The sequence below is a fragment of the Euleptes europaea genome, chromosome 4 (genome assembly GCF_029931775.1).
Source record: "Euleptes europaea isolate rEulEur1 chromosome 4, rEulEur1.hap1, whole genome shotgun sequence".
Classification (NCBI taxonomy): Eukaryota; Metazoa; Chordata; class Lepidosauria; order Squamata; family Sphaerodactylidae; genus Euleptes; species Euleptes europaea.
The window spans coordinates 1,707,794-1,732,980 of record NC_079315.1 but is presented as its reverse complement, the minus strand read 5'-3'; the positions used below and the strand labels follow the sequence as shown (position 1 = coordinate 1,732,980).

The window sequence follows — 25,187 nt, the reverse complement described above, 5'->3', positions numbered from 1 at the left end:
GGATTTGTTTCCCCTCTCCTCCACATGAAGCCAGCTGGGTGACCTTGTGCTAGTCACAGCTCTCTTAGAGCTCTCTCAGCCCAGCCTAACTCACAGCGTGTCTGTTGTGGGGAAGGGAAGGTGACTGTAAGCTGGTTTGATTCATCCTTAAGTGGTAGAGAAAGTCAACATATGAAAACCATCTTCCTCCTCCTTGTTATCGAGCCATATTATATGAACATAGTAAAAAAAGAGATGGCACTCGATTAAAAGAGTGACCACTGAAAAGATCTGCAATCAGATGTTCCCCCCAAGTTCACAGAATGAACAGAATAATGGGGTGGGGGAGGTAGGGAGGCCAGGAAAGATGACACCCGCGGCTGTCCTCAGTTGTTTCTTCACACAACACATCGTTAAACTGTGGAACTCCCTGCCCTAGGGTGTGGTGATGGCTTCCAACTTGGAAGGCTTTAAGAGGGGAGTGGACATGTTCATGGAGGAGAGGGCTATTCATGGCTACTAGTAAAAATGGATGCTAGTCATGATGTGGACCTATTCTCCCTAGGCTCAGAGGAGCACACCTATTAGGTGCTGTGGAACGCAGGACAGGATAAATGCTGCTGCAGTCGTCTTGTTTGTGGGCTTCCTAGAGACACCTGGCTGGCCACAGTGTGAACAGACTGCTGGGCTTGATGGACCTTGGTCTGATCCAGCAGGGCCTTTCTTATCTTCTTAGGCCTGGTGGAATAACTCTGTCTTACAGACCGTGCAGAACTATTTAAGGTCCTGCAGGGCCCTGATTTTATTAGGAAGGGAGGACAGCCGCACATTCCTAGGGCGGGGCACCACTAAAAGGTTGTTATTAGTAGAACATAATGTTCTTCGGGGGATGTGCCAGGAGAGGTGGTCTCGAAGGTACGAGGGTCCCAGACCATGTAAGTCTTTAAAGGTTAAAACTTTGAGGAGAGTCCTTCGTATTGGAACTTAAACACATCCCCCCCCCATCCTCATACTTCAGGACACATGCGGTAACTTCTTCCAAATGCCACAAGGACTCTGCCTGATTACTAGAATGACGGTCTATATAAACTTGGCATTTGTAGGGAATATTATCAATCACCTTTCTGTTTCCTGCCAGGAAAGGATCTGGCGCTTCCTCTCTCCGTCTCCACTGAGTCTGCTTCATATCTGGGTGGCTGGCTGTAAATAGCAAGCACTTGAGATGAGTTGATATTATCACCTTTCTGGTCTGTTTTTTTAAACATTGATTCATGCCATCCTGTGCCATGCTCTGTCAGCTTTCCGTTTCAGATGAATAAATCTATGTGTGTGGGTGTTCGGCTAGCCAAATTCCATCTTTCTTGCCAAAACGTTAGAGGCGTTTGAAAAGGGGTCCACAGAGCAGCTCCGAATCTAGGGCCTGGCCCAGCTTGGGAGGGTGTGTGCTTTTCTGAATGGCACGAAGAACCTTACATTTCATGCAGTTGTTGTTATCTCTTGTACGTTGGCTGAAGAAGGGGCTGTGGCTCAGTGGTAGAACCTCTGCTTTGCATGCAGAAGGTCCCAGGTGTTCAATCCCTGGCACCTCCAGTTAAAGGGACTAGGCAGGTAGGGGATGTGAAAGACCCCTGCCTGAGACCCTGGACGGCCATGGAGAGGGCCGTGGCTCAGTGGTAGAGCATCTGCCTGGCATGCAGAAGGCCCCAGGTTCAATCCTCGGCATCTCCAGTTGCAGGGACTAGGCAAGTGGGTGATGTGAAAGACCCCTGCCTGAGACCCTGGACGGCCATGGAGAGGGCCGTGGCTCAGTGGTACAGCATCTGCTTGGCATGCAGAAGGCCCCAGGTTCAATCCCCGGCATCTCCAGTTAAAGGGACTAGGCAAGTAGGGGATGCGAAAGACCCCTGCCTGAGACCCTGGAGAGCCGCTGCCCATCTGAGTAGACAATACTGACTTTGATGGACCAAAGGTCTGATTCAGTATAAGGCAGCTTCATGTGTTCAAGAAGCTATGAGTTGGCGTAGAAGAAATGCATTGGATGAATGCAATGAAATGGTCCCTCGTGAGAAAAAGCTGAGGGTGTGTGAAAAACTGCTGGAAAATGTCACACAGAGCTGCCTTATATTGAGTCAGACTGCTGGCTTGTCAATGTCAGTCTTATCAATTCTGGCTAGATGCAGATCTCAGACTGAGATCTTTCACATCACTTACATCCTGGTCCTTTTAAACAGGGAGGCCCAGGATTTAACCAGGGGACTTCTGCATGCAAAGAAGAGGACCCTCTGTCACTGGGGCAGAATCTGACCCTCATGAAGCTGCCTTGTACTGAATAAGTCCATTGGTCTGTCAAGGTACAAAACTGTCTCTTCTGTCTGTCAGCCGCTCTCCAGTGTCTCAGGCAGAGTTCTGAGAGAACTGTGTCTAGCTCAAGGTCACCCAGCTGGCTCCGTGTGTAGAAGTGGGGAAACCAACCCGGTTCACCAGATTAGCCTCCGCCGCTCATGTGGAGGAGTGGGGACTCAAACCCGGTTCTCCAGATCAGAGTCCACCGCTCCTAACCACTATACCACGCTGCCTCCCAATACAAGGTCTTTCTCCCGGTTTGCGTATTTAGAATCATTTAAATTGAGGACCGTGTGCTATAGAGTCAATAGGAATTGTCAACAAAGTTTTTCCTTTAACTTTTATTTATTTATTTTGATAACAGGTATTTTGTTCTGCACAAATTAAGCAACTTGAAGTTTCTGGATTCTCGAAAAGTCAGCCGAAGCGAGCATGAAGAAGCCGCCCTGAGAGGGGCTTTTATGAAAGTGGTGAAACCCCCGGATTCTAAGGTCAGGCATAATAACTGAGATGGTGGGGTCAATTTACAGGACTTTAAAAATGTGTTTCTAGTGTTTTATTTTTATTTTGTAAATTAAATCTTGCTGTTGAAGCTATTTAGAATAGTAGCATGCTGTTAATATTTTCTAAAACATTTTTTTTTCGGGCAGTAATGCCTATGATGCTGCAGACCAAAGTACTCCCATGGCTTAAATTCTGCAAAAATCAGAATTTGCATTTTTGACCTTACCACTGCACTTTTAATTCTCCCCCACCCCTGAAGGCAAAACCCTTTGTCATCTGAGGAACTGATGCGCGTCTGAGGGCAGTGGTGTTGTTTTACAGAAGAAGGCAATTGTTGCAAAATATGTGGTTGCTGATTGAGGAGGGTCTGTTTATTTGCCGGGGATTTATTGCTGGCCCCGCCCCCTCTTTGTTACGGTTGAGAGGGAGGGGCTGTGAGCCTTTGAACTCTGAGGCTCCTCCTTGTCACGTGCGAGAGCCAAAGGGCGAGAACCAAAGGGCCAGAGCCGAAGGGCGAGAACCAAAGGTTTTCCTCTCTGAGGACAGAGTGGACTTCATTTCTGACTGAATATTAACTGGCAGGCAAGAGTTGGTAGATGGGGTGAAGGTGGTGGAGACCTTAGGGGGTGGTGACCATGTCTTCGTCGAATTCCTTTTGCTGTTGGGGCGGGGGCAAGGAAGTTCACAGCCAAACGCGTAAGTTAGATTTTAATCGGGCAGACTTTAATGAGGCATGATGAGAGTCATTCCATGGGCAAGAATGCTGGAAGGGAACAGAGCAATTGAAGGATGGGCTCTCCTAAAACAAGAGCTCTTGCAAGCTCAAGCCATCACTGTTCCAGCAAGATGGAAACATGGTAGTGCTTGTGCTGGAGGTGAAGTGGGAGAAGATCTCCTTGACTTGATCCTGGTCTTAGATACTGTGGTCTGGCTGATGCTGGAGGGAGAGACTCTCAAATAACTGATTTAGAGTCTAGTTTTTTGGCATCAACGGGGCCTAAACCAGGCAAACTGTATATTGCTGACTCAGAAGATTTGGTCGTCTCTGTCTTCCAGACACTCCACTGATATAGGACATACAATACCATTCTGCCCAGAGTAGTCCTTTTTTGTACAAATCCAGACGTGTCTTGGAATTCTTCGCAATCTTAAACTCTGCTCATGTTTTCCCCTAGCAACTTTCTTACATGTGGTTTTATTTTACAATATGCACAATTAATAATTTATTGCAGCTTTCCAGTCCTCTTTAAAGAGCGCCGTAACTGTTATGGAATATGCTGTGTATGGAAGCACAGACGTGTAGCTAGATAGATTTGTTATCAGCTGCACGTTTGCCACAGAAAGCAAATTAATTCAGAGTGATTCATTTTAGAACTATTAAAGTTTTAACAGTTCTTATTCAGGGATTGGTTTGACACATTGTTTACCAGCGCCTTTAGCTATTTTCAACTCGTACAATGCAGTCTCAAATAAATGAAATCACTTCCTTTGAAGCTCTTATGAAAGACTTCCTCCTTTGCGAAACCCTGTAAAATGCAACAGTTGAATGTGTAAAAGATGTTATGTTTATTCTTTCTCCCTTTTGTAATTGTTCTCATGCTATCTACTCACAATTTATAAATACCTTGGCGTGCCTGAATTTTACTCTAATATAGCTGACAAATTTTTTTTCCAAAATGAGACCAGAGTTACGCACTTATCTTGGCCCAATCAAGGGATAAAGGAGGAAAAGGGACTGTTGTTCAAACTCTTTTCTAGTTTATTTGACAGCAATTTTCTTCTTTTTTACTTACTTAACTATTGTCTTAAGCTCGGAGTTCTGATTCCCAAAGATAGCATGAAGCCTCGCTGCTTTGTTCTAGTAGCTCCGTTCCATATCCCAAGCTATATAATTTTCGAATTAGCGATCCTCTAAATCTTACACTGAAGCGTATACTTATTTTCCCAATCCGTTTAGTGCAAGGTACAAATTTAATATGACGAGAGCCCTTTCCCAAATTGCCCGCTTGAAGAATTGTTAGGTCTTTGCTGAGCATAATGTATTCCCTTTTTGTAAACATTTTGGGACGCCGTGAGCAAATGCCGTGTGGCGCGCAACAGGATTATGATCATTATACTTTATTATATGTTACCCATATATTGGTTTATTGTAAGGGACTGTGGAGTGGGGCTCGAATCTTTTAAAATGGATTTGGTGCACGAAATCTATATGCGTAAATCTTCATGCGTACGGTATCGATTCCCTGTGGATAGGTTTTTACATTCCTGTGGGCGTTCATTGCGGAAGTGGCCTTTGGGTAGTGTGATCAATGCGCTTCTGCTGAACTCACAACTTGTTTGTTGCTGTACTTCAACGTCTGGTCATCTTAAGAGTGCATAGCCCGAGCTGCCCTAATGGTAGCCTCCCATGGATCACTACTGAAGATGCAGATGGGACCTTCCAAGTTGTTTTCTGACTGTTACAGCTAGGAGCCATGTCCTCATTCACTGTAAACTCTGCAGTTCCCCTAATAGATTGTTCTTCTCCTTTTTCTGCTTCCAGGAGCACAGGTCGTTACCATCTTGGGTCAGATTATGTGTACACTAAAGTTTAAGGAGATTCAAATGTATGAGTTGGGAAAACTGAAGCAGTCAAAAGAATGGCAATAATTTAAAAAAAATAGTAGCCGATACAAGAAGTCTGCCCCACCTGGATGGCCAAGGCTAGCCCAGTCTCGTCAAATCTTGGCAGCTAAGCAGGGTTGGCTGTGGTTAGTACTTGGATGGGAAACCACCAAGGAAGCCCAGGGTTGCTACACAGAGGCAGGCAATGGCAAACCACCTCTGTTCATCTCTGCCTTGACCTAGATAGCCCTGCCTGGCCCAACCTCATCAGATCTTGGAAGCTAAGCAGGGTCAGCCCTGGTTAGTACTTGGACAGGAGACCACCAAGGAATTCAGAGTTGCTACACAGAGCCAGACAATGGCAAACCACCTCTGTTATGTCTCTTGCCTTGGGAGACCGATGGGGTCACCATAAGTCGGCTGCAACTCGACAACACTTTCCACCACCACCAAAAGTCCACTTAAAGATCTGGTCTCTCCAGGCATCCATGTGGTTTACTAGTTATTCCATTTAAGATGAGAGGCAAAAGGCCCCAAAAGGTATATAGAGATAGGGAATAGAAATATATCTATCTTGGCAAAGATTTAGTCCAAATTCAGCCCAATTTGGGGATGGGCTCTGTCCCCAGTTATGGGGCTTCCATCCAGACAAGGAGAAGGATTCTAGTCTACCATTCTCCTTGATACATTAGTGGGGTTTTTTATGTGTAGGGAATTTTTTAGAGTCGCCATGAGTCAGAGGCAACTTGATGGCATTGAACACACACACAAGGAATTTTTAAAGGAGTGCTCAACACTTGGATTGACCATCTCAGCATCATAAATATAGGCTGCTCTGTATATTTGAAGTATATAGCTGGCAACAAACCTGTTCTTCAAAGTGAAATCTTTATTTGAGGTTAACTTTCTTCCATAAGGATAAACTGGAAAGAAATAGTAGAAAAGAGCAAGAGTCCAGTAGCACCTTAAAGACTAACCAATTTTCCGGCAAGGTATGAGCTTTAAGGTACTACTGGTCTCTTGCTTTTGTCTGCCGCTTTGGACAAACTAACAGGGTGGAAATAAATAGCTTATTCAGCAGAACAAAGCAATGGATCATGGCTAGGGTCACCAGGTCCCTCTTCCCCACCGACGGGAATTTTTTTGGGCAGAGCCTGAGGAGGGCAGGGTTTGGGGAGGGGAGGGACTTCAATGCCATAGAGTCCAATTGCCAAAACAGCCATTTTCTCCAGGGGATCTGATCTCTATCGGCTGGAGATCAGTTGTAATGGCAGGAGATCTCCAGCCGGTACCTGGAGGTTGGCAACCCTAATGATGGGACAGGGTGAGGGGAGGAGTTACGCTGGGAATTGCTGTCATCTCGTGCTTGACATAAAAATCTTTACAGAGATAGATGCCCCTCTGAAAACGGCACCGGAATGAGACTGGAGGCAGGATATTTTCCTCTGACTTGCTTCTGTTTACTCCGATGCAAAAAGTAGCTAGCAATCACCAGTCTTCATGGCATCATAAATATTTAATTTTGTCTAACCCCCTGCCTTCCTCTGGTTTTTATTTTCTCTTCTCCCCCCCGAACAGAACGCCGCTTTCTTCTGCTTTGCTTCATTTCATCCTTTGTTGCTTCGAGTCTGTTTGTGATGAGACTGTCGTTAGGAGGAAGAGGCAGTCATTCATTAGGAAACAGCTCTGCGTTACCACGCTCCTTTCTGTCTTGCTGCGTAAAGCGCGCTGAACTTCATTACCCGCCGAGGTTTATCTTTGGAGTTGTCAAAATATTGAATGTCGTCTCGGGCGTGATTCTTAATAAAAAAAAACAAAAAACAATAAAAATCAAGAATCTTGCAAGCCTGACTGGGCAAAGGGGCACTGTGCCAGGCCAGGCAGTGTCGTTTAATGGCCAAACCATGACCCCATTTCGCTGGCACAAGTGCAGATCAAAGTGGAAGACGCCTGTCCGGTGAGAGGCACGCCGCTCTGCCTGACGGCTCCCCACATCAGAATGACAGCTCGAGAAGACGACAGCCAAAATTGCTTAATTATGTCCCAGCCTTGTAATTATTCATCCCGACTCCTCCAAAGAGCAGAATTGTCATCTTCTTTGACATAATTATTTAAAGCTGCGGCCTTATTCTCTTCAAAGTGTGTACAGTAGCACCGGAAGGACTCAGATGTTGAGTTGGGGGGGAGGGATGGGAAGGGAGCGCTGACATCCATTTTTGGCGCATCTTTTATGTTCGCAACGGAGTACACAGAGTAACGGGGGGATGCCAAAGGCTCAGGCCTTTTCAAAATAATAACTGTGTTTCACTTCCATATCTTGACTCCATGTGGGCTTTGACTGTTCAGGAGGAAATAGAATTAATCAACTGTATCGACCATGGCTAAACTTCTCACACCTTTTAAATAAGTAATCATAGTCTGTGGCTATAATCCAGGGAAGGCTGTGCACGCATACATCCCGTTGTGATAAAATGAAGACCAAGCATGCTTAATGTGTTTTTGAATGTTTGTAGTAGCAAAAACGCTGCTATGAACCACATAACTAATCTGTATTTTTTTTCTATTACTTGTACTGAGCAACAAAGCGAATGAGGTTCAGTGTAAGGAAGTGAAATGAAGCGTATTATAAAGTGATGGACATTAGGAGGAAAATTTAACAACATAACACTGGCAAATCCCAAGAAGCACTTGCGGGGAGAGTCTAGAAAACTACCATCGTGTGACATTGTGATATTATTTTCAGCCATATGCCTGGAAACGGCATCATGTTGTCAGTTATACTCTAGGAATTTCCCAAATCTCTATGGTAAAAACCACAGGGACTTGGGAAATTCCTAGAACTTTGCATGATGCTGTGACATCACTTTTGGGCATGCAACTGGAAGTGACATCACGGCATCATACAATACCGTTACAACTCCCATTTTTCCTCCCACTGCACCGTCAAGCAGCAGTGGGAGCCTGGAGTGTGGGCACATGTTTACTAGGGTCTGAACTGGTGTGGCATCAGATGTGGGCATCCTTGGGAAGCAGCTGGGATGCTGGAGCCATACAAGTCCTCTGCACTTGCCAAGGGTGCAAGCGAATGTACGAGCAATGGTGTGGCTGCTCCTAACAGCTGTTGCTTGCTTCCCAGGGAAAGGAGCGCATGGCACTGAGGAAAAGCGACAGCTATTGCACCGTTCTCCCACTCACCTTCTTCAAGACGGGGGCAGACAGTGCCAGCAGCTGCCTGGCTTCAGTGGCAGCAGGCAGCTCTCCCATGCTTCCTCTGCTTTCTAAAACAGGAAGGGGAGGGGCTAATGTGCTACCACTGGTACTGGGAGGATGCTGAACCTGGTGGAATCTCGGTCTGATCCAGTATAGCTCTTCTTATGTTCTCACCTTCTAATGTGGACATCGGTATGCATCTTGGGTTTCCAACCTCCCGGTGGAGATCTCCTGGAATTGCAACTGATCTCCCAACGCCAGAGATGAACACATGACGTTGCTTTATACTGAATCAGACCCTTGGTCCATCGAAGTCAGTATTGTCTACTCAGACTGGCAGTGGTTCTTCTGGGTCTCAGGCTGAGGTCGTTCACATCACCCACTTGCTTAGTCCCTTTAACTGGAGATGCCTGGGATTGAACCTGGGACCTTCTGCATGCCAAGCAGAGGCTCTGCCACTGAGCCACGGCCCCTCCCTAGTTCACCCAGATAAAATTGTGTCTTTGGAGGATGAACACTATGGCAATATACCCTTCTCAAGTCCCTCTCTTCACCAAACCCCACCCTCTTCAGGCTCCACCTCCAAATCTCCAGGAATTGCCCCAAACAGAGCTGACAACCCTATTTAATATGTCCCTGATCTAATTGCTCACTTTCTAAATAGGAGGGAGGGTTGCTACATCTCAAAATATGGAGAATGTTTTTAGGGGACAACCAGGGTTCTGGGTTTTGGAATGATCGAGGAAAAATCCTTTTTTAATTTATAGTTTGGTATATATAATGTAAAGAAGGTGGAAGACTTGCCTTGTTATCTGTTGCTGTGTCTTGTCTACAGACACCTAAGAAATGTAGGTGTACCCACTGGTTCAGTAAAAGAGTGTTTTGCTCACTAATAAAGATGCTGATGAGTTGGTTATTTCTTTAGCATATGTGCAACAAAAACACATCAAAACGTGGTATTGAAATACATGGTTGATTGCTTTCTATAGGTTGGAGCCAATGTTTTACTTCTGCTAAGCAAACACTCTTCCATTGGAGGGATTCTTGGTGCTTTCCCTCAAATGTCCCTTCTCTTCTTCAAGCCCAACTTCCTTGCTCTGCTGATGGGGAGGGAGTAGGGTTGTCAGGTCCCTCATTGCCATTGGTGGGAAGTTTTTGAGGTGGAGCCTGAGGAGGGCGGGGTTTGGGGAGGGGACTTCAATGCCCTAGGGTCCAATGGCCAAAGCAGCCATTTTCTCCAGGTGGACTGATCTCTATCGGCTGGAGATCAGTTGTAATAGTAGGAGATCTCCAGCTAGTATCTGGAGGTTGGCAACCGCAGGAGAGAGTGGTGATCATGGAAAGTAGTTGAAAAGAGGGCAAATTCTTACAGCGTCCCTCCATTCTTCTTCCAGCCTTGTCTTTCCCTGCAAGTGATGGATAGCATCCCTGGGGCCTGGTGCATTCTGGGAATTGTGGTTCCCATAAGGCCCCACACAGCGTGGAACTAAATGCCAAGCGTTGCAAGAACTACATTTCCCAGAATGTGCTGGGACTTAGAGATGCTGTCTAATCCCAGGTACCCAGTGTGTTCTAGGAAATGTAGTTCTCAGGATGACGGAGACTTCAGTGAGGGAAACCTTTCTTTGTTAATCATGCTGCTCTGTGACTTGCACTCTGCAAGCAAACACCTCTCTTTGTAAAGCTGTTGTGTTTTTTAAAGGCTGGATTCCTTTCTGTTGCAGAAGATCTTCAGATCAGCACCTCTGAGAGAACCAATGCCTGGGGGAATTTCTTCTTGCCTCAGGCATCCACATAATTGGTTATTCAGAATTCTGAGTTAATGTGTGCTACATGCAAGCGTAACCATGTAATTCCCTTAAAACACATATTTAACTTTTTTGTGAATTCACCCTCCCTTATACTGAAGGCTTTGTGGTTGCGGCAAAATAATTTTTGAAGTAGGGAGCAAAATTATCTTTACAACAAAATTAGAATTGGTTCAGTGGTAGGGCTGTGCATATCAGTAAACCCGGGCTGAAAATAAAGCAGAAAATCGCCATTTCGGCTTATTTTCGGCTCAGGTTTACCGGAAAAAAAACCACTTGAATCACCCAAGCCGAATAGGTGATTCCATAGAGGGCGGCAATCCCTGCCAGACCCCATAAAATCAGACCCCCTTACCCAATCTTCACCAAACTTCGGGGGTTGTGTAACGATAGTCCCTTCAAGCTACACTGTGAATTTGGGGGTTCTACCTCCAAAAATGCCCCCCTCGGCGCTTCTAAAAATTGCCCATAAATGGGCCCGAATTCTTCCAGTAAACTCAGAAATAAGCCGAATTCCCATATTTACCGGTATGGTATTCGGCTTATTTCAGGTTTACAAAAAAAAATCGGGCCCAATAAACCCAGACCCAAAATGTACTGGATTATTATTATTTATTTTTTGCACAGCCCTATTCAGCGCTTCGGATGGAACTGCAAAAAAGATTACACTCCACAGTTCTAGCACACTAGTCTAACCTCAGCCACACCAAGCAAGGCTTTCGATGCTCCTAAATTTTGTTTGAATCTGGGATGGTCTTCAGGAGAAGGCCACTGGACACTTGTGGAAGAACCACCAAAATGGCTGCTTTTCTTGGGGAGGGGAGGGACTTCAATGCCATAGAGTTCAATTGCCGAAGAGGCCATTTTCTCCAGGCTGGAGATCAGTTGCTCAGTTGTAATAGCAGGAAATCTCTAGCTAAAACCTGGAGGGTGTCAACCCTAGTTGGAGCATGTCTAAGGGGTGAACTACATGTTACATAAATATACATAATAGAAGTCCAGCACTATTTTTTAATAGAAAAGTTCCTTTAAAAGTGGGGTGTTTGGACAGGAGAAGTTATGAGAGTTGTTGGATTATTCCACACCTGCAGCTTCACCACTTCTTGGAAACCTGTAGCTGTGCTTTCCGGGTGGAGTAAAACAACCAAGAAGGTGACAGGCGGGAAGATGAAGCATCTTTGCCCGCTGTCCTCTTCACAGGAAGCTGTTTTATACTGCATCAGACCCTCTGTCCATCAAAGTCAGTATTGTCTACTCAGACCGGCAGCGGCTCTCCAGGGTCTCAGGCTGGGTCTTTCACATCACCTCCTTGCCTAGTCCCTTGAACTGGAGATGGCGGGGGTTGAACCTGGGACCTTCTGCATGCCAAGCAGAGGCTGTACCACTGAGCCACAACCCCTCCCAAACCATCTCCCCTTTTTATTCTAAAAAAATGGCAACCTCAAGGCTTTGCATGTAGCTAGACTTTGAGTGTGGCTTTGATTGTCTACCTGTTTATGCACCTTTCGTATTAGAAATTACATTAGAAAGTCAAAAGTTCTAGTTGGTATGGGAGAGTTCATGCCATTTTGTGACTGGACCCTTGTCAGGGAGGCCTTGCAAACTTGGAACCTAAGAATTCTTCAGCATTCTCTTCATTTTACAGGCAAGATTAAACTTTATTATGGTTCATTATTTAAACTTGTTTTAATGGCCTTCTGTGTCCATATCTAGGGCTGTATACAAACTGGAAGGGAAGACCGGCTTTTTACGTGTCCTATTGGTAGCCTGGTTACTTCCATATCAATCTGAGGAATTTGTTTTAAAAACTTCCCATGTGGTTGCGATTCCTTGTAATTTTATGGAAACCGCCAGGGAGGAATCTCCCAAGCAGACCCTGTGTGATATGTACACATGGAAGGATACAATAAAGAACCCTATTTTCCCTCTCTTGTAAATATTGCTATGACATACGGTAGTTGTGCTTCTATGTACGAGGCTGCCAAAGAATCTTTGATAAGTTTTAAATATCCTACTATAAACATTGTATAAGCTGTAGAAGATAAGGTTATAACAAGCTACTCTGTGAGACCGGCAAACTTCAAAAAAATTAGTTACGGACACTATCATCTTACACCTTTCTAAGCCCATTAACTTCAGGGGATGTAGAGGGGTATAACTCTGTTTAGGACTGCACTTTTAGTCTGGAAAACAATTACTATAATCCCTCACCCCTGTATTTCACTAGGTAGGCCACAAAAACGAAGGGAATGTCATGCTGAACTTGGAAATCCCAGCGTTTTATGACTTTTAAATCTGGCGGCTGCATCTGGTTCCCTGCAGTAAAAAAAATAAAAATGTGTTTGCGCAGAAGGGCCCTTCCCAGCAATCTGCAAAGCCGTTTTGTAGGCTTGCGGACATTAAAAGAAAATTTAATATACAACTCTGAACCCTAAGATAAATATATACATTTTTCCAGCTCTTTATGTCCTTTGTTGCTGATATACATCTTGAAAGTTTGACTTCTGAGTAGGAGCCTTCTGGCTTTTATCTGTGCCACTTAAATGAGCGATCAGAAACACTTAAAAAAAAACAAAAAACCCTGGCATAAAGAAAGGAAAAGAGAGCAGTTGGTGGGCCTCTGGAGTTTTCCCTCTTTTCAGACATTGTCCACCCGCTGTTGCCGGTTCAGTGAATAGGTGCATGAACTAGCGTTGCAGTTGCTCCAGGTCGGACCTGGGGATCCCCTAGAACTACAACTGGTCTCCAGATGACAGAGATCAGCTCCCCTGGAGAAAATGGCTGCTTTGGAGGACAGACTCCATGGCAGCGCATCCCTGCTGAGCTCCCTCTAGGGTTGCCAGCTCCGGGTTGGGAAATACCTGGAGACTTTGGAGCCATGGCTCAGAGGCAGAGCATCTGCTTAGCATGCAGAAAGTCCCAGGTTCAATCCCCAGCATCTCCAATTAAAGGGACTAGGCAAGTAGGTGATGGGGAAGACCTCTGCCTGAGACCTTGGAGAGTCGCTGCTGGTCTGAGTAGACAAGACTGACTTGGATGGACCAAGGGTCTGATTCAGTATAAGGCAGCTTCATGTGTTTATGTGTTCATGTGTTCACTAACAATGGGTTTCAGTAATAAAGAGGTGAATTTATTCCACTGGAAGGGTCTCTTTCTCCCCCCCCCCTTCCCCCTTTGCTTCCTCCCATTTATTATTGTGGACTCTGTTGATTTTATGCCTGTTTTACTTGGATTAACAAAATAAAATCCTAGGCCAATATTCAAGAGCTAATATTTTCTATTAGGTAATATTTCAGAAAGACATTAGATAGTTCAGTCCAGTACTGCAGCATGTATGATGAGTCCCATGTATGGACACACACAGTAATTGATCTTCAACATAGTTAAACACATACTTAAAATGTGGAACTCCCTGCCCCAGGATGTGGTGATGGCTGCCAATTTGGAAGGCTTGAAGAGGGGAGTGGACATGTTCACGGAGGAGAGGGGTATTGATGGCTACTAGTCAAAATGGATACAAGTCATGATGCATACCTATTCTCTACAGGATCGGAGGAGCATGCCTATTATATTAGGTGCTGTGGAACACAGGCAGGATAAATGCTGCTGCAGCCGTCTTGCTTGTGGGCTTCCTAGAGGCCCCTGGTTGGCCACTGTGTGGACAGACTGCTGGATTTGGTGGGCCTGGGTCTGATCCATTAGGGCTTTTCTTCTGTTCTTATGATGCATACCTATCCTCTCCAGGATCGGAGGAGCGTGCCTATTATTTTAGGTGCTGTGCAACATGGGCAGGGTAACGCTGCTGCAGCCGTCTTGCCTGTGGGCTTCCTAGAGGCACCTGGTTGGCCACTGTGTGAACAGACTGCTGGACGTGATGGGCCTGGATCTGATCCAGCAGGGATGTTCTTAACATGTTAGTTAATGTTGTGAAGTTACTTGGAATATCTGTTTTACTCAAAAGTTTACTCATTTAATTGTTTTCTGAGGATGGGTGTCATTCTGATGTGCTCCTGCCAGTGCTGTCATTTACCGCTTTGGTGGCAAAAAAAGTAGCAAGGAAGAAAAGATCCTGTGACTTGATTTTTCTGGTCTTCAAGAAATGGTTAGCCTGATTGGATTTCCTTGGTAGCTGTCACCGCAGATAGATATGGGACGTTTTTATTTGGTGGAAGTTCAGGAAGACAAATTGCGCTGCAGACTTCTGGCCTAATCTTGGAAAGCGCTACCTTGGCAGAACATGCGCTCAAGCCGGAGCATGACTGATTGCTGCCACTACAATATTAAAAGGGGGGGGGGAATGGTGGGGAAAGGAGCGTTGTGAAGGAATTGTGCGGCTCACAGAAGCATTGGCCCAAATGTGGATCTGGATGCTCGATGGTATAATTACAGAATATGACATTTGTAAATCACTTTGTGAGAGTAGTACAGCGTGGATCAGTGGTTAGAGTATTGGACTAGGATCTCAGGAACCTGGGTTTGAACCCCCACATGAACACATGAAGGTGCCTTATACTGAATCAGACCTTTGGTCCATCAAAGTCTACTCAGACCGGCAGCGGCTCTCCAGGGTCTCAGGCAGGGGTCTTTCACTTCATCTACTTGCCATGTGTGATCTTGTGTCAGTTCCACTTTCTCCGCTGAGCCTACCTCACATGTAGGGTTGCCAGGTCCCTCTTCGTCGCCGGTGGGAGGTTTGGGGCTGGAGCCTGAGGAGGGCATGGTTTGGGGAGGGGAAGGACTTCAATGCCATAAGGTCCAATTGCCAAAGCAGCCATTTTCTCCAGGGGAACTGATCTCTACCGGCTGGAGGTCAGTTGTAATAGCAGGAGGTCTCCGGCTAGTACCTGGAGGGCTGTCATATTGAGGATGGTGCCAAGTTTGTCTGTTGCCCCAGTAGGTCGGGCCAGAACCAACGGGTTGAGATTAAATCAAAAGAGTTTCTGTCTAGCCATCAGGAAGAATTTTCTAACAGTCAGAGCGGTTCCTCAGTGGAACAGGCTTCCTCGGGAGGTGCTGAGCTCTCCTTCCCTGGAGGTATTTAAGCAGACACTAGATGACCATTTGTCAGCAATGTTGATTCTATGACTTTAGGCAGTTCATGAGAGGGAGGGAACCCTTGGCCATCTTCTGGGCATGAAGAAGGGGGGTCACTGGGGGTGTGGGGGGAGGTAGTTATGCATTTCCTGCATTGTGCAGGGGGTTGGACTAGATGACCCTGGTGGTCCCTTCCAACTCTATGATTCTATGAACTATGCAATCCACCAAGAATCGCTATTCGGGGCACGACATGGACTAAACTCTTTGTAAACAGAAGAGTGTTTACAAAGAGCAGCCTTTAGAGGCCATGGTGCCGGGCTATGGTTGCCATCTCCTCCCTGGCCACCGGCAGGGAATGGAGGGGTAGGGTTTCCAGATCCTAGCTGGGAAACTCTGGGAGATTTAGAGGTGGAGCCTGAGGAGGACAAAGACCTCAGTGGGGTACAAGGCCATAGAGTCCACCCTCCAAAGCATCCATTTTCTGCAGGGGAACTGAACTCTGTCGTCTGGAGTTGATCTGTAGTTCTGGGGGGTCCCGAGGTCTCACCTGGAGGCTGGCATCCCTATGCCAGGCAGGGAGCCCTCTCCCCACACCAAATTAGACTTAATCTCACAACATCTTTAAAACAGAGAGAAAATGAGAGAGATCTATTCATGGATCACCCAAGTATCTTGTCTTGTCTTGCACTTAGTTGATTTAAAAAAAAAGAAGAAGAAATCAGGTCTTCCTGTAACCTGAGTGTGTCTTTTATAAAGGTGTACAAATTACATATATTCACCTTTGTACATAATAACCACCGTCAGCAAGGTATCAGGATCCAAGCATGAGACTGAAGAAATAGGCAGTGTGATGAAATATAATTATTCATGGAGCCTGACAAGGGTTTGCCATGTATAGCTCTTCCTTCTTTTGAAGACTTTACAACAGGGTATTTGAAGTATTAAATTACGGTGGCTTTTGTGCTTCTAATATGTAGTCTGAGAATTAACAGATGCAAGCCTGCTTCTAACACATAGAATACCAGAATGGCAATCTTTGTCCTGGAAGTTTAATCAAGAATTCTGTTTACTTAGGTTTAAGAAAAGAGAAGAAAAGAGGTAAATAAGGTGCTTTTAAAAAAAATGTAGAGGGTCCTTTCCTTCCTTTCAACATTGTATGGCTAAACATAAAACTTAGATCGCATAACTGCTACAAACAGTTCACTGTGTAGGCCAAATGCTTTCTAATGCACTAAAATTAAGAAATAATGTGCTTTGAAAATGATTTATGAGCATGGTTAAACTGCCAGATTTACAAAGAAATAGTTCAGATCTTGGGAAGCCTCAGGAGTCATGTCAAAAATGAATTTGACCATGATTTAAACTGCTACTTTTCTTACATGACATTTAATATGTGTACTTTGGAGGCCCATATGTCTTTAATAAAATAGCATTAAGTTTTAAATATGATATGAATGCAGTCAGTTCTAAATTCATAACCTTTTCCACAACTCCAAAATGCTAACCAATAAAGGGAGTCATACATGCAATAAAACATAAACCTTAGAAAATAGCTTTTTATTAAAACAGTTAGACAGTTGGCAGCTGCGTGGCCAGGCCGTAAATTCCTGAAGCCAAAGTGGATTTATCAGTCACTGTTTACACTGAGAGCAATTTGGACCAGACAACTAATTAGAACCGAAGACCAAAGGTCATAAAAAAAAGAATTCCTGCTACGTCCCGTCAACTGAGTACTGGTTTGGCAAACTTTTTGAAATTTCAACTAGCTGGCTAATTTTAATGTAGATGTCCTACGCAGTACTCTTATCCTGCCCTTTGGGCACAAGGAGATACTATATGGCTTCTTGTTGAAGATGTTTCTGAGAGGGACTAAACTTAGGAGAAGCAACAGCAGGTAGAGTTCAGGTAGAGTCCCTCCTGGATTGAAATCTAGGGCAATGTATGCTGATGTTACTGGATCCCACAAGGTCGGACCAGAACCAACAGGTTGAAATTAAATCAGAAGAGTTTCCGTCTAGACATTGGGAATAATTTTCTAACAGTTTGAGCGGTTCCTCAGCGGAACAGGCTTCCTCGGGAGGTGGTGAGCTCTCCTTCCCTGGAGGTTTTGAAACAGAGGCTAGATGGCCATCTGTCAACAATGCTGATTCTATGACCTTAGGCAGATGATGAGAGGGAGGGCATCTTGGCCATCTTCTGGGCATGGAGTAGGGGTCACTGGTGGTGTTAGGGGGGAGGTAGTTGTGAATTCTCTGCATTGCGCAGGGAGTTGGACTAGATGACTCTGGTGGCAGACCATCCTAGGATTTCCCTGAAACTCTATGGTAAAAACCACAGAGTTACGGGGAAAATCCTAGCGTGCCCTGCATTGTGGTGATGTCACTTCCAGCTGTACCAGCAGAAGTGACATTTTGATATAGCAGAATGCTATATATTGGCCCCTCCATTCCCCCCCCCCCGCCCTCTCAAGCAGCAGTAGGGGACCAAAGTAGAAAGTGGGAGATTGCCCGCCAAAGTAGGCAGCCCGCCACGTTACTCATAATCCAAGAACAGGGAGGACTCTTTATTCTACCCCAACCATCTGATATTCTTGTGATACATTAACCTTTTATGCCCAATCAACTTCATGAGCGAGGAGTGTGTACACATGTGATTGAGAGAGAGCTGAACATCTGTATTTCAACAGTCGTACCGTTTGCATTCTTGAGCACAAAACCATACACCAATGAGAGTATGCAGTCTTAACACTTCACCTATGATGCAGTGTAACTGCGGTGAAATACATATGCTTAAATCACTCTAGGCGGTATCTGCCAACATTTGACAGGTTAGAGTTTCCATGAAAATATGCTGCACAGGTTAAGGGAACGTTTCCTTCAGAAACAGAACTGCCTCAGTGAGTTTTGAACATGTGGAAAATAAAACTTGTTTTGAAAACGGTTTCTATCAAATGATACTTTCACACTTAATCTTTGCGGTTCTGGAAGCTTGAATAAAAATCTACCTTGTGATATTGCTGAGCCTATTTCAAAAGCGGGGCTTTGTCTTCCAGAATTATGGGTCCCCCAGAGCATCCAGAAAATTATTAACAGCATGTAATCCAGGCTCAGTGTGAATGTGTCTTTAGTCTGTTAGCCAAATCTTTACATAATACAAATCATTCGTACCTATAAAAGCACAAATATGTTATTGTTCTCAACAGGCAATTTAATGCAACTATAGGGAGGAGAATAAGAGAAAAGAAGATTACAAGCTAGCTGATCGTGTTTTTATTTCTCTCTTAAATCTCTCTACATTTCTCCCTGGTTATACTTGTTTAAAGATTGTATGCAACTGTGCTGTCTACATGATTTGGAAAGCAAATCAGCCTAAATATGAAGTGTGCACTTTTTAAAGGATTTGATACATTTATTACAAATATGCATTTTCCCTAGAGCAATGCCGAACCTATAATTTTTGTTTCTTGTAAAAAAAAAAAAATTTTTTTTTTTGTAGATTTAAAATTTTGCTCATTTATATGTGCTATCCTGGTGTGCGGTTCTATTCACAGAAGAGCTATTAAAGTTAATTATTCTCCAGGCCCTTTTTTCTGTCAAAGGAGAATATTGGAGTTAACAAAAAAGATGTATTTATTGGATGGGGAGGGGGGGGGGGACCCGCCATTCTGTTGAAATAATACAGGGCTGCCTTTTGTAAATGACGCTTCCTGACATGTTGACAGGTCAGAAATCAGGTGGGATGAGTGCTGAGCAGAAGGATCCTTTGAATTGAACAAATAATTCCGATGAGCAGGAAGTAAAGCTTTTTGAAATTCGTGTTAAGACACACGCCCCTCCAAACCAGGATACAGTAAATGCCTTTTTGCAGCAAAATTCCACCATTTTTTGCAGCAAAATTCCGCCAAGGGACCTTGGGAGCCAGCGTGGTGTGGTGGTTAAGAGCGGTGGTTTGGAGCAGTGGATTCTGATCTGGAGAACCGGGTTTGATTCCCCACTCCTCCACATGAGCAGCAGAGGCTAATCTGGCGAACTGGGTTGGTTTCTCCACTCCTCCACATGAAGCCGTCTGGGTGACCTTGGGCAAGTCACAGCTCTGTTAGAGCTCTCTCAGCCCCACCTACCTCACCCGGTGTCTGTTGTGGGGAGGGGAAAGAGAAGGTGATTGTAAGCCAGTTTGAGTCTCCCTTAGGTGGTAGAGAAAGTCGGCATATAAAAACCAACTACTCCTCCTTCTTCTTTTGTTTTTGAGGCTCCGCAATTTTGTTTTTGAGACTTCTGTGGAGTGCGGTTGTAAAAGTGGAGAAGAACTCCACAGAAGCCTCTTATCCAGGTTCCTAATATCACTGGGCAAAGAAAGTGAGGGGCAGCCCCATTTCTGTGGTCCCATCGTTGACCTTTCCATTGTTCTCTGGCTGCTAGGGTTGCCAACCTCCAGGTGCTAGCTGGAGATCTCCTGCTATTACAACTGATCTCCAGTTGATAGAGATCAGTTCCCCTGGAGAAAATGGCTGCTTTGGTAATTGGACTCTATGGCATTGAAGTCCCTCCCCTCCCCAAACCCCTCTCTTCTCAGTCTCTGCCCCCAAAAACCTCCCGCCAGTGGCAAAGAGGGACCTGGCAACCCTACTGGCAGCATATATGGCGAACTGTGCGGGTGTTTGGAAAGGGAGGCATAATTCTTTAATTATGATTTTATTAAGGCTTGGCAGGCACGAATGAGTAGTGTGAATTGTTCTGATTTTCCAAATCCCACCGTAAACATATCTATCGCGATGCATTAGCACCCCTCAAGATAACCTCTGCAATATTTGCTGTAGGGTTTCCACTATGAAATGCCTATTTATTTTATTCCGTGCATGGGGCATGAAGTGCAGAGCAATCTTGCCGCTGTATGGTTTTACATGGTTGGCTCCCCTGAGGTAAAACTCTGAGTTAGCAGAAGCTTATTTCTTTTAAATTATAAACCCTTGACTGAATGTGGTTTGAGGTCTCGAAGCGATCCAATAAAGAGCCAATGGTTCCCTTGTCCTTCTGAGGCAGCCTAACATTTTTTTTTCTCCCCTGAGAGATGTTGCTTATAACCAGACATCTCTGGCTAAAAAGGCCCAGTGGAGAAAATATTCAAGATGTAGGGCTGGACCTGAAAATGCAGTATCCGATGCTGTTTGGTGTGATAATATGTGACAAGTAATTAAAATGTGGGATTCACTGCCAGTAGATGAAGTGATGGCCACATTTAGGGGGAGCTTTAAAAGAAAATGAAATAGTTTAATGGGGGAGAGGTCCATCAGTGGCTACTAACCATGGTGAATTACAGGAACCTCCATGTTCAGAGGCAGTCAACCTCTGAATCCCAATGCCAGGAGGCAACATCAGGGGAAGGCCTCTATGCCCTGTTGTTGGGCCTCCAAAGGAACTAGGTTGGCCACTGTGTGAGACAGGATGCTGGACTAGATGGACCCTCACTGGTCTGATCCAGTAGGGCTCTTCTGATGTTCTTATGAAGGCCTTGGCCTCTATGCCCTGTTGTTGGCCCTCCAGATGTACTGGTTGGCCACTGTGTGAGATGGGATGCTGGACTAGATGGACCCTCACTGGTCTGATCCAGTAGGGCTCTTCTTATGTTCTTATGAAGGCCTTGGCCTCTATGCCCTGTTGTTGGCCCTCCAGAGGGACTGGTTGGCCACTGTGTGAGACAGGATGCTGGACTAGATGGACTCTCACTGGCCTGATCCAGCAGGGCTCTTCTTAAGTTCTTACATAAGTATAATTTATACATGTCCATTGAGTGTCAGAGGTGATGCTCATTTTTGTGCAAAACCAGCTAGATTTTATCCCATCTCTTTGCCGGGTGTGCGTGTGGTCATATTTATGTGGCTTCTACTGTAGCATGCCTTTCAAGGGGATATCTTGTGGATTTGCTTTGCTTCCCAGCTACGTGAAACAAATACTGCGGTTCTTTTTTGTCTATGAAAAATAAATATGTACTTAATGCCAAGACGGAGGGTAAAGCCATTGAAAGACACCCAGCTAAGATTAAGGCTTGTAACACATGTTTGAATGAGATTAAAATTTACTTGGTTTAATGATTATGTGAAGAGGCCATATCACCAGATATCTGAAAGGCATATAAAGGAGGTTTATTAACGTCTATCAATTTGAACTTGCCCTGGAATCTGTGGAGTCGGGGCTCATCCTGCTTCTTCCAGATTAGCATATTCACATTATGGTAGTGAAGCTTTACCCTGTGTGTATATTATATAGTTGAGCTAACTCCTCTTCCTAGAATCATCAGTACAGTATTTTTCCAATAATTTGAAAACAGGGGGCGGGGGCAGTCCATCCTCCCTGACGCAAAGGAAACGGTGACTTTGATCCAGAATGCATTGTTGGGTCTGTATCATCATTAGGGTTGCCAGGTCCTGCTTCTCCACAAGGTAGAGCCAAGCACTGACACAACCCTTCTTCCCTCCCTCTCACGATCTGCCTAAGATAATGATAGGCATGTTACTTTGTCTATGGTGAAGTTTAAATTTTTGCACTTGGAATTAGACAGGCATATGTTTAAAAATATTCCTGGGGTTAAGTGTTAGCAGGGCGGTTGTCTTATTAGTTTCACCAAGGTCCTTTGAAGCATGTAAGCGCTCTAATTTGAAATGGGGTCAGGTTAGGTTGAGCAAGCGGGACCCGCTCAGGGTCATCCAGCAACATTACTTTGGCATCAGCTACCTCCACAGCACTAGGATCTTGACTGTATGATTGAAGGTAAGCTGAGGCAGCCCTTTTTTAATTGGCTGCACCTCCTGCGGCAGCCACAGGCTCAAAAAGGTTGTGGGCCCCTCCTGAAAGGGAGTGACAAAAATTGGCCCATGCAATAATGAATATGCAGAGCGGGTGCTGAGATGATTTTTTTGTTTTTTTAGTGCTTGCTCTGTTCTAGTTTTGAATTCCTTATTTATTATTATATTTGTAGCCCATTTCCCAACCTCAATGCATAATTTGTATGAGTAGTTTATCCCTTTCATATAAGATGAGAAATTTGCACATGAGAATCTGTACATTTACAGTTGTTTTCTGTTGCTCCAGTCGGACCAGAGCCAACGGATTGAAATTAAATCAAAAGAGTTTCCATCTAGACCAGTGGTTTCCAACCTTTTTTTGACCAGGGACCACTAGGACTTTTTTGTTCGGTTCAGGGACCCCAAGGTTCAAAATAAAAATTCTGAGAATTTGAAAATAAACTTTAATCATAACTGTTAGTTAAACATTAAGCTTAGAATAATATTTGAATATATATTTTTCTAATAGAGAACTTTTAATTGAAAATATTAATTTATTAAGGGTTTATAACTTTGTTTCGCGGACCTTAATTTAGTTCTCGCAGACCCCTGGGGGTCCACGGACCCCTGGTTGGGAACCAGTGATCTAGACATTAGGAAGAATTTTCTAACAGTTAGAGCAGTTCCTCAGTGGAACAGGCTTCCTCGGGAGGTGGTGGGCTCTCCTTGCCTGGAGGTTTTGAAGCAGAGGCTAGATGGCCATCTGTCAGCAATGCTGATTCTATGACCTTAGGCTGATCATGGGAGGGCATCTTGGCCATCTTCTAGGCATGGAGTAGGGGGTCACTGGGAGTATGTGTGTGTGGGAGGAGGTAGTTGTGAATTTCCTGCATTGTGCAGGGAGTTGGACTAGATGACCCTGATGGTGGTCCCTTCCAACTCTATGATTCTATGAGTCATACAGGGCACAAATAAATACATGCTGAAGCAACCTTGTGTGTGCATCTTGTGGAATGGGCGCTGCTGTGAATTTTCCTCTGAACACGACAAAAGGCGTAATGCCTACAACTCGAGTCTGTTGATAAGGGATGGAAGTGAAGATGAACTGTTCGCATTGTTTGTTTTAGTAGTTGAAGAGCGACCCTATTACAGGTGCCCTGGGCTTGAGTGCAAAGTCTGAGTGCAAAGTCCGGCAGGATGTTGTTCTTCTGTAGCTGCTTCACTTTGCTGTTTTTACTTTGCTGTTTTTGGCCTGCCTTCACTGTATTTTTATTTTTCTGAACGGTGCGTTAGCCCGCTTGTATTATACTTCTAGAAAGGTGGGATATTAATATTTTAAAAGCCAAGCGCTTTTAAGAGTGCTTTATTGACAGCCCCAGGAACACGCCACCTATTTGAGAACGATTGATTTCGACGCGATAGTCTATCACGGCAGCCTTATTGATACTTAAAAACTTTATCACAAAACCCATTTATCTGTCACTTTTCTGGGACCAACAAGGAATAGTCAAGAGTGAAAGAATTCTCTGTCCTAGTTTAGGCAGCCTCAGTCCTTCCATGCCAAACATCTCTGCAAACATCGCTCAATAAAAGAAGTAACATCTGACCTGATTACATTTTTTTAAAATGCAAATATTTGTACATTTTGGGAGATGACAAACCAAGTTACCAGTCCATTTCAGACCCTGTAATGCCCCTTAGTGGCAAGAGAATCTTTTTTTTTTAAGTAGTTCAGTGGAGGCCTTCTTAGGGTTGCCAACCTCCAGGTACTAGCTGGAGGTCTTCTGCTATTACAACTGATCTCCAGCCGATAGAGATCACTTCCCCTGGAAAAAATGGCGCTTCTCAGAGTCTGCCCCTATATAGGGTTGCCAGGTCCCTTTTCCCTACCGGCGGGAGGTTTTTAGGGCGGAGCCTGAGGAGGGTGGGGTTTGGGGAGGGGAGGGACTTCAATGCCATAGAGTCCAATTGCCAAAGCGGCCATTTTCTCCAGGGAACTGATCTCTATCAGCTGGAGATCAGTTGTAATAATGGGAGATCTCCAGCTAGTACCTGGAGGTTGGCAACCCTAGAGATAGCTGGGAGGCCAGCAAGGTTTTCTTGGGGCTGCCCTCAGTTATAGGCCTGGTGGGATAGTTCCGTTATAGCACTGAGAATTGTGGGGCGGTTAAACCCCCTTCTCCCCTACCCGTGCAGCTTGGATCCAAAATGCATTCCCACGCGGCTGCAATTTTGCTTTAACGGCTGTCGAAGAGATGAAATCATGGGTCTCGCGGGGGTCTCGTCTGTGCCGAAGCTAAGCAGATCTGGCCTTGAGAGCTGCCTAGATTGCAGGCTGGCTGCAAGCCCCACGTAAGCCCCCAGGAACTCCCCCAGGGAGAAATAAGTACGCAGAAATCCAGGGGAGCAGACATCAGTCGCTATATCCCATTAACCGCAGGTCCAAAATGCAAAGCCTTTCTTTCCAAGCTGTTTGGATCAGTAGGTCCTCACGAGGCAAGGAAGCCCCAGAACATAATAGAATCAGAGGTCGAAGCGCGAAACAGCTGGTCCCTCCGTTGTACTTCTCTTTAAATAAAGATGTCGTTTCAATGCTATGCACTTTCTTAACTGGCCCGTTCAGCAAATGGCAAAAGCCAAGGTCTTGGAAGCTGAACTTATTGCTTAATCACCCAAACAAACCAGCAGAACACCATAAGAGCCACCGTTTAGGGTGCTTCAAGCACAGCGTAGGGTTGCCGGCCTCCAGGTGGGGCCCAGAGATCTCCTGGAATTACAACGGGTCTCCAGGAAATAAAATTCACTTCTGGAGAAAGTGGCTGCTTTGGAGCCTCTGATTCTAATGCTCCTTTCTGCCCCAGGTGCTCTGCTTATTTCCTTTTTCTGCGGGATGCTTTCAATTGATATGAATACAAATTCATCAG

The 25,187-nt window shown here is 45.0% G+C and overlaps 1 protein-coding gene across 1 annotated transcript in view; it reads left to right on the top strand.

Annotated features, from left to right (window-relative positions):
• LRMDA (leucine rich melanocyte differentiation associated) overlaps window positions 1–25,187 on the top strand; it is a 778,901-nt gene that overhangs the window by 435,032 nt on the left and 318,682 nt on the right. Inside the window, exon 5 of the mRNA XM_056848296.1 lies at window positions 2,687–2,813. Within this exon, the coding sequence (XP_056704274.1) occupies window positions 2,687–2,813 (127 nt within the window). The remainder of the gene's footprint in view (window positions 1–2,686; window positions 2,814–25,187) is intronic.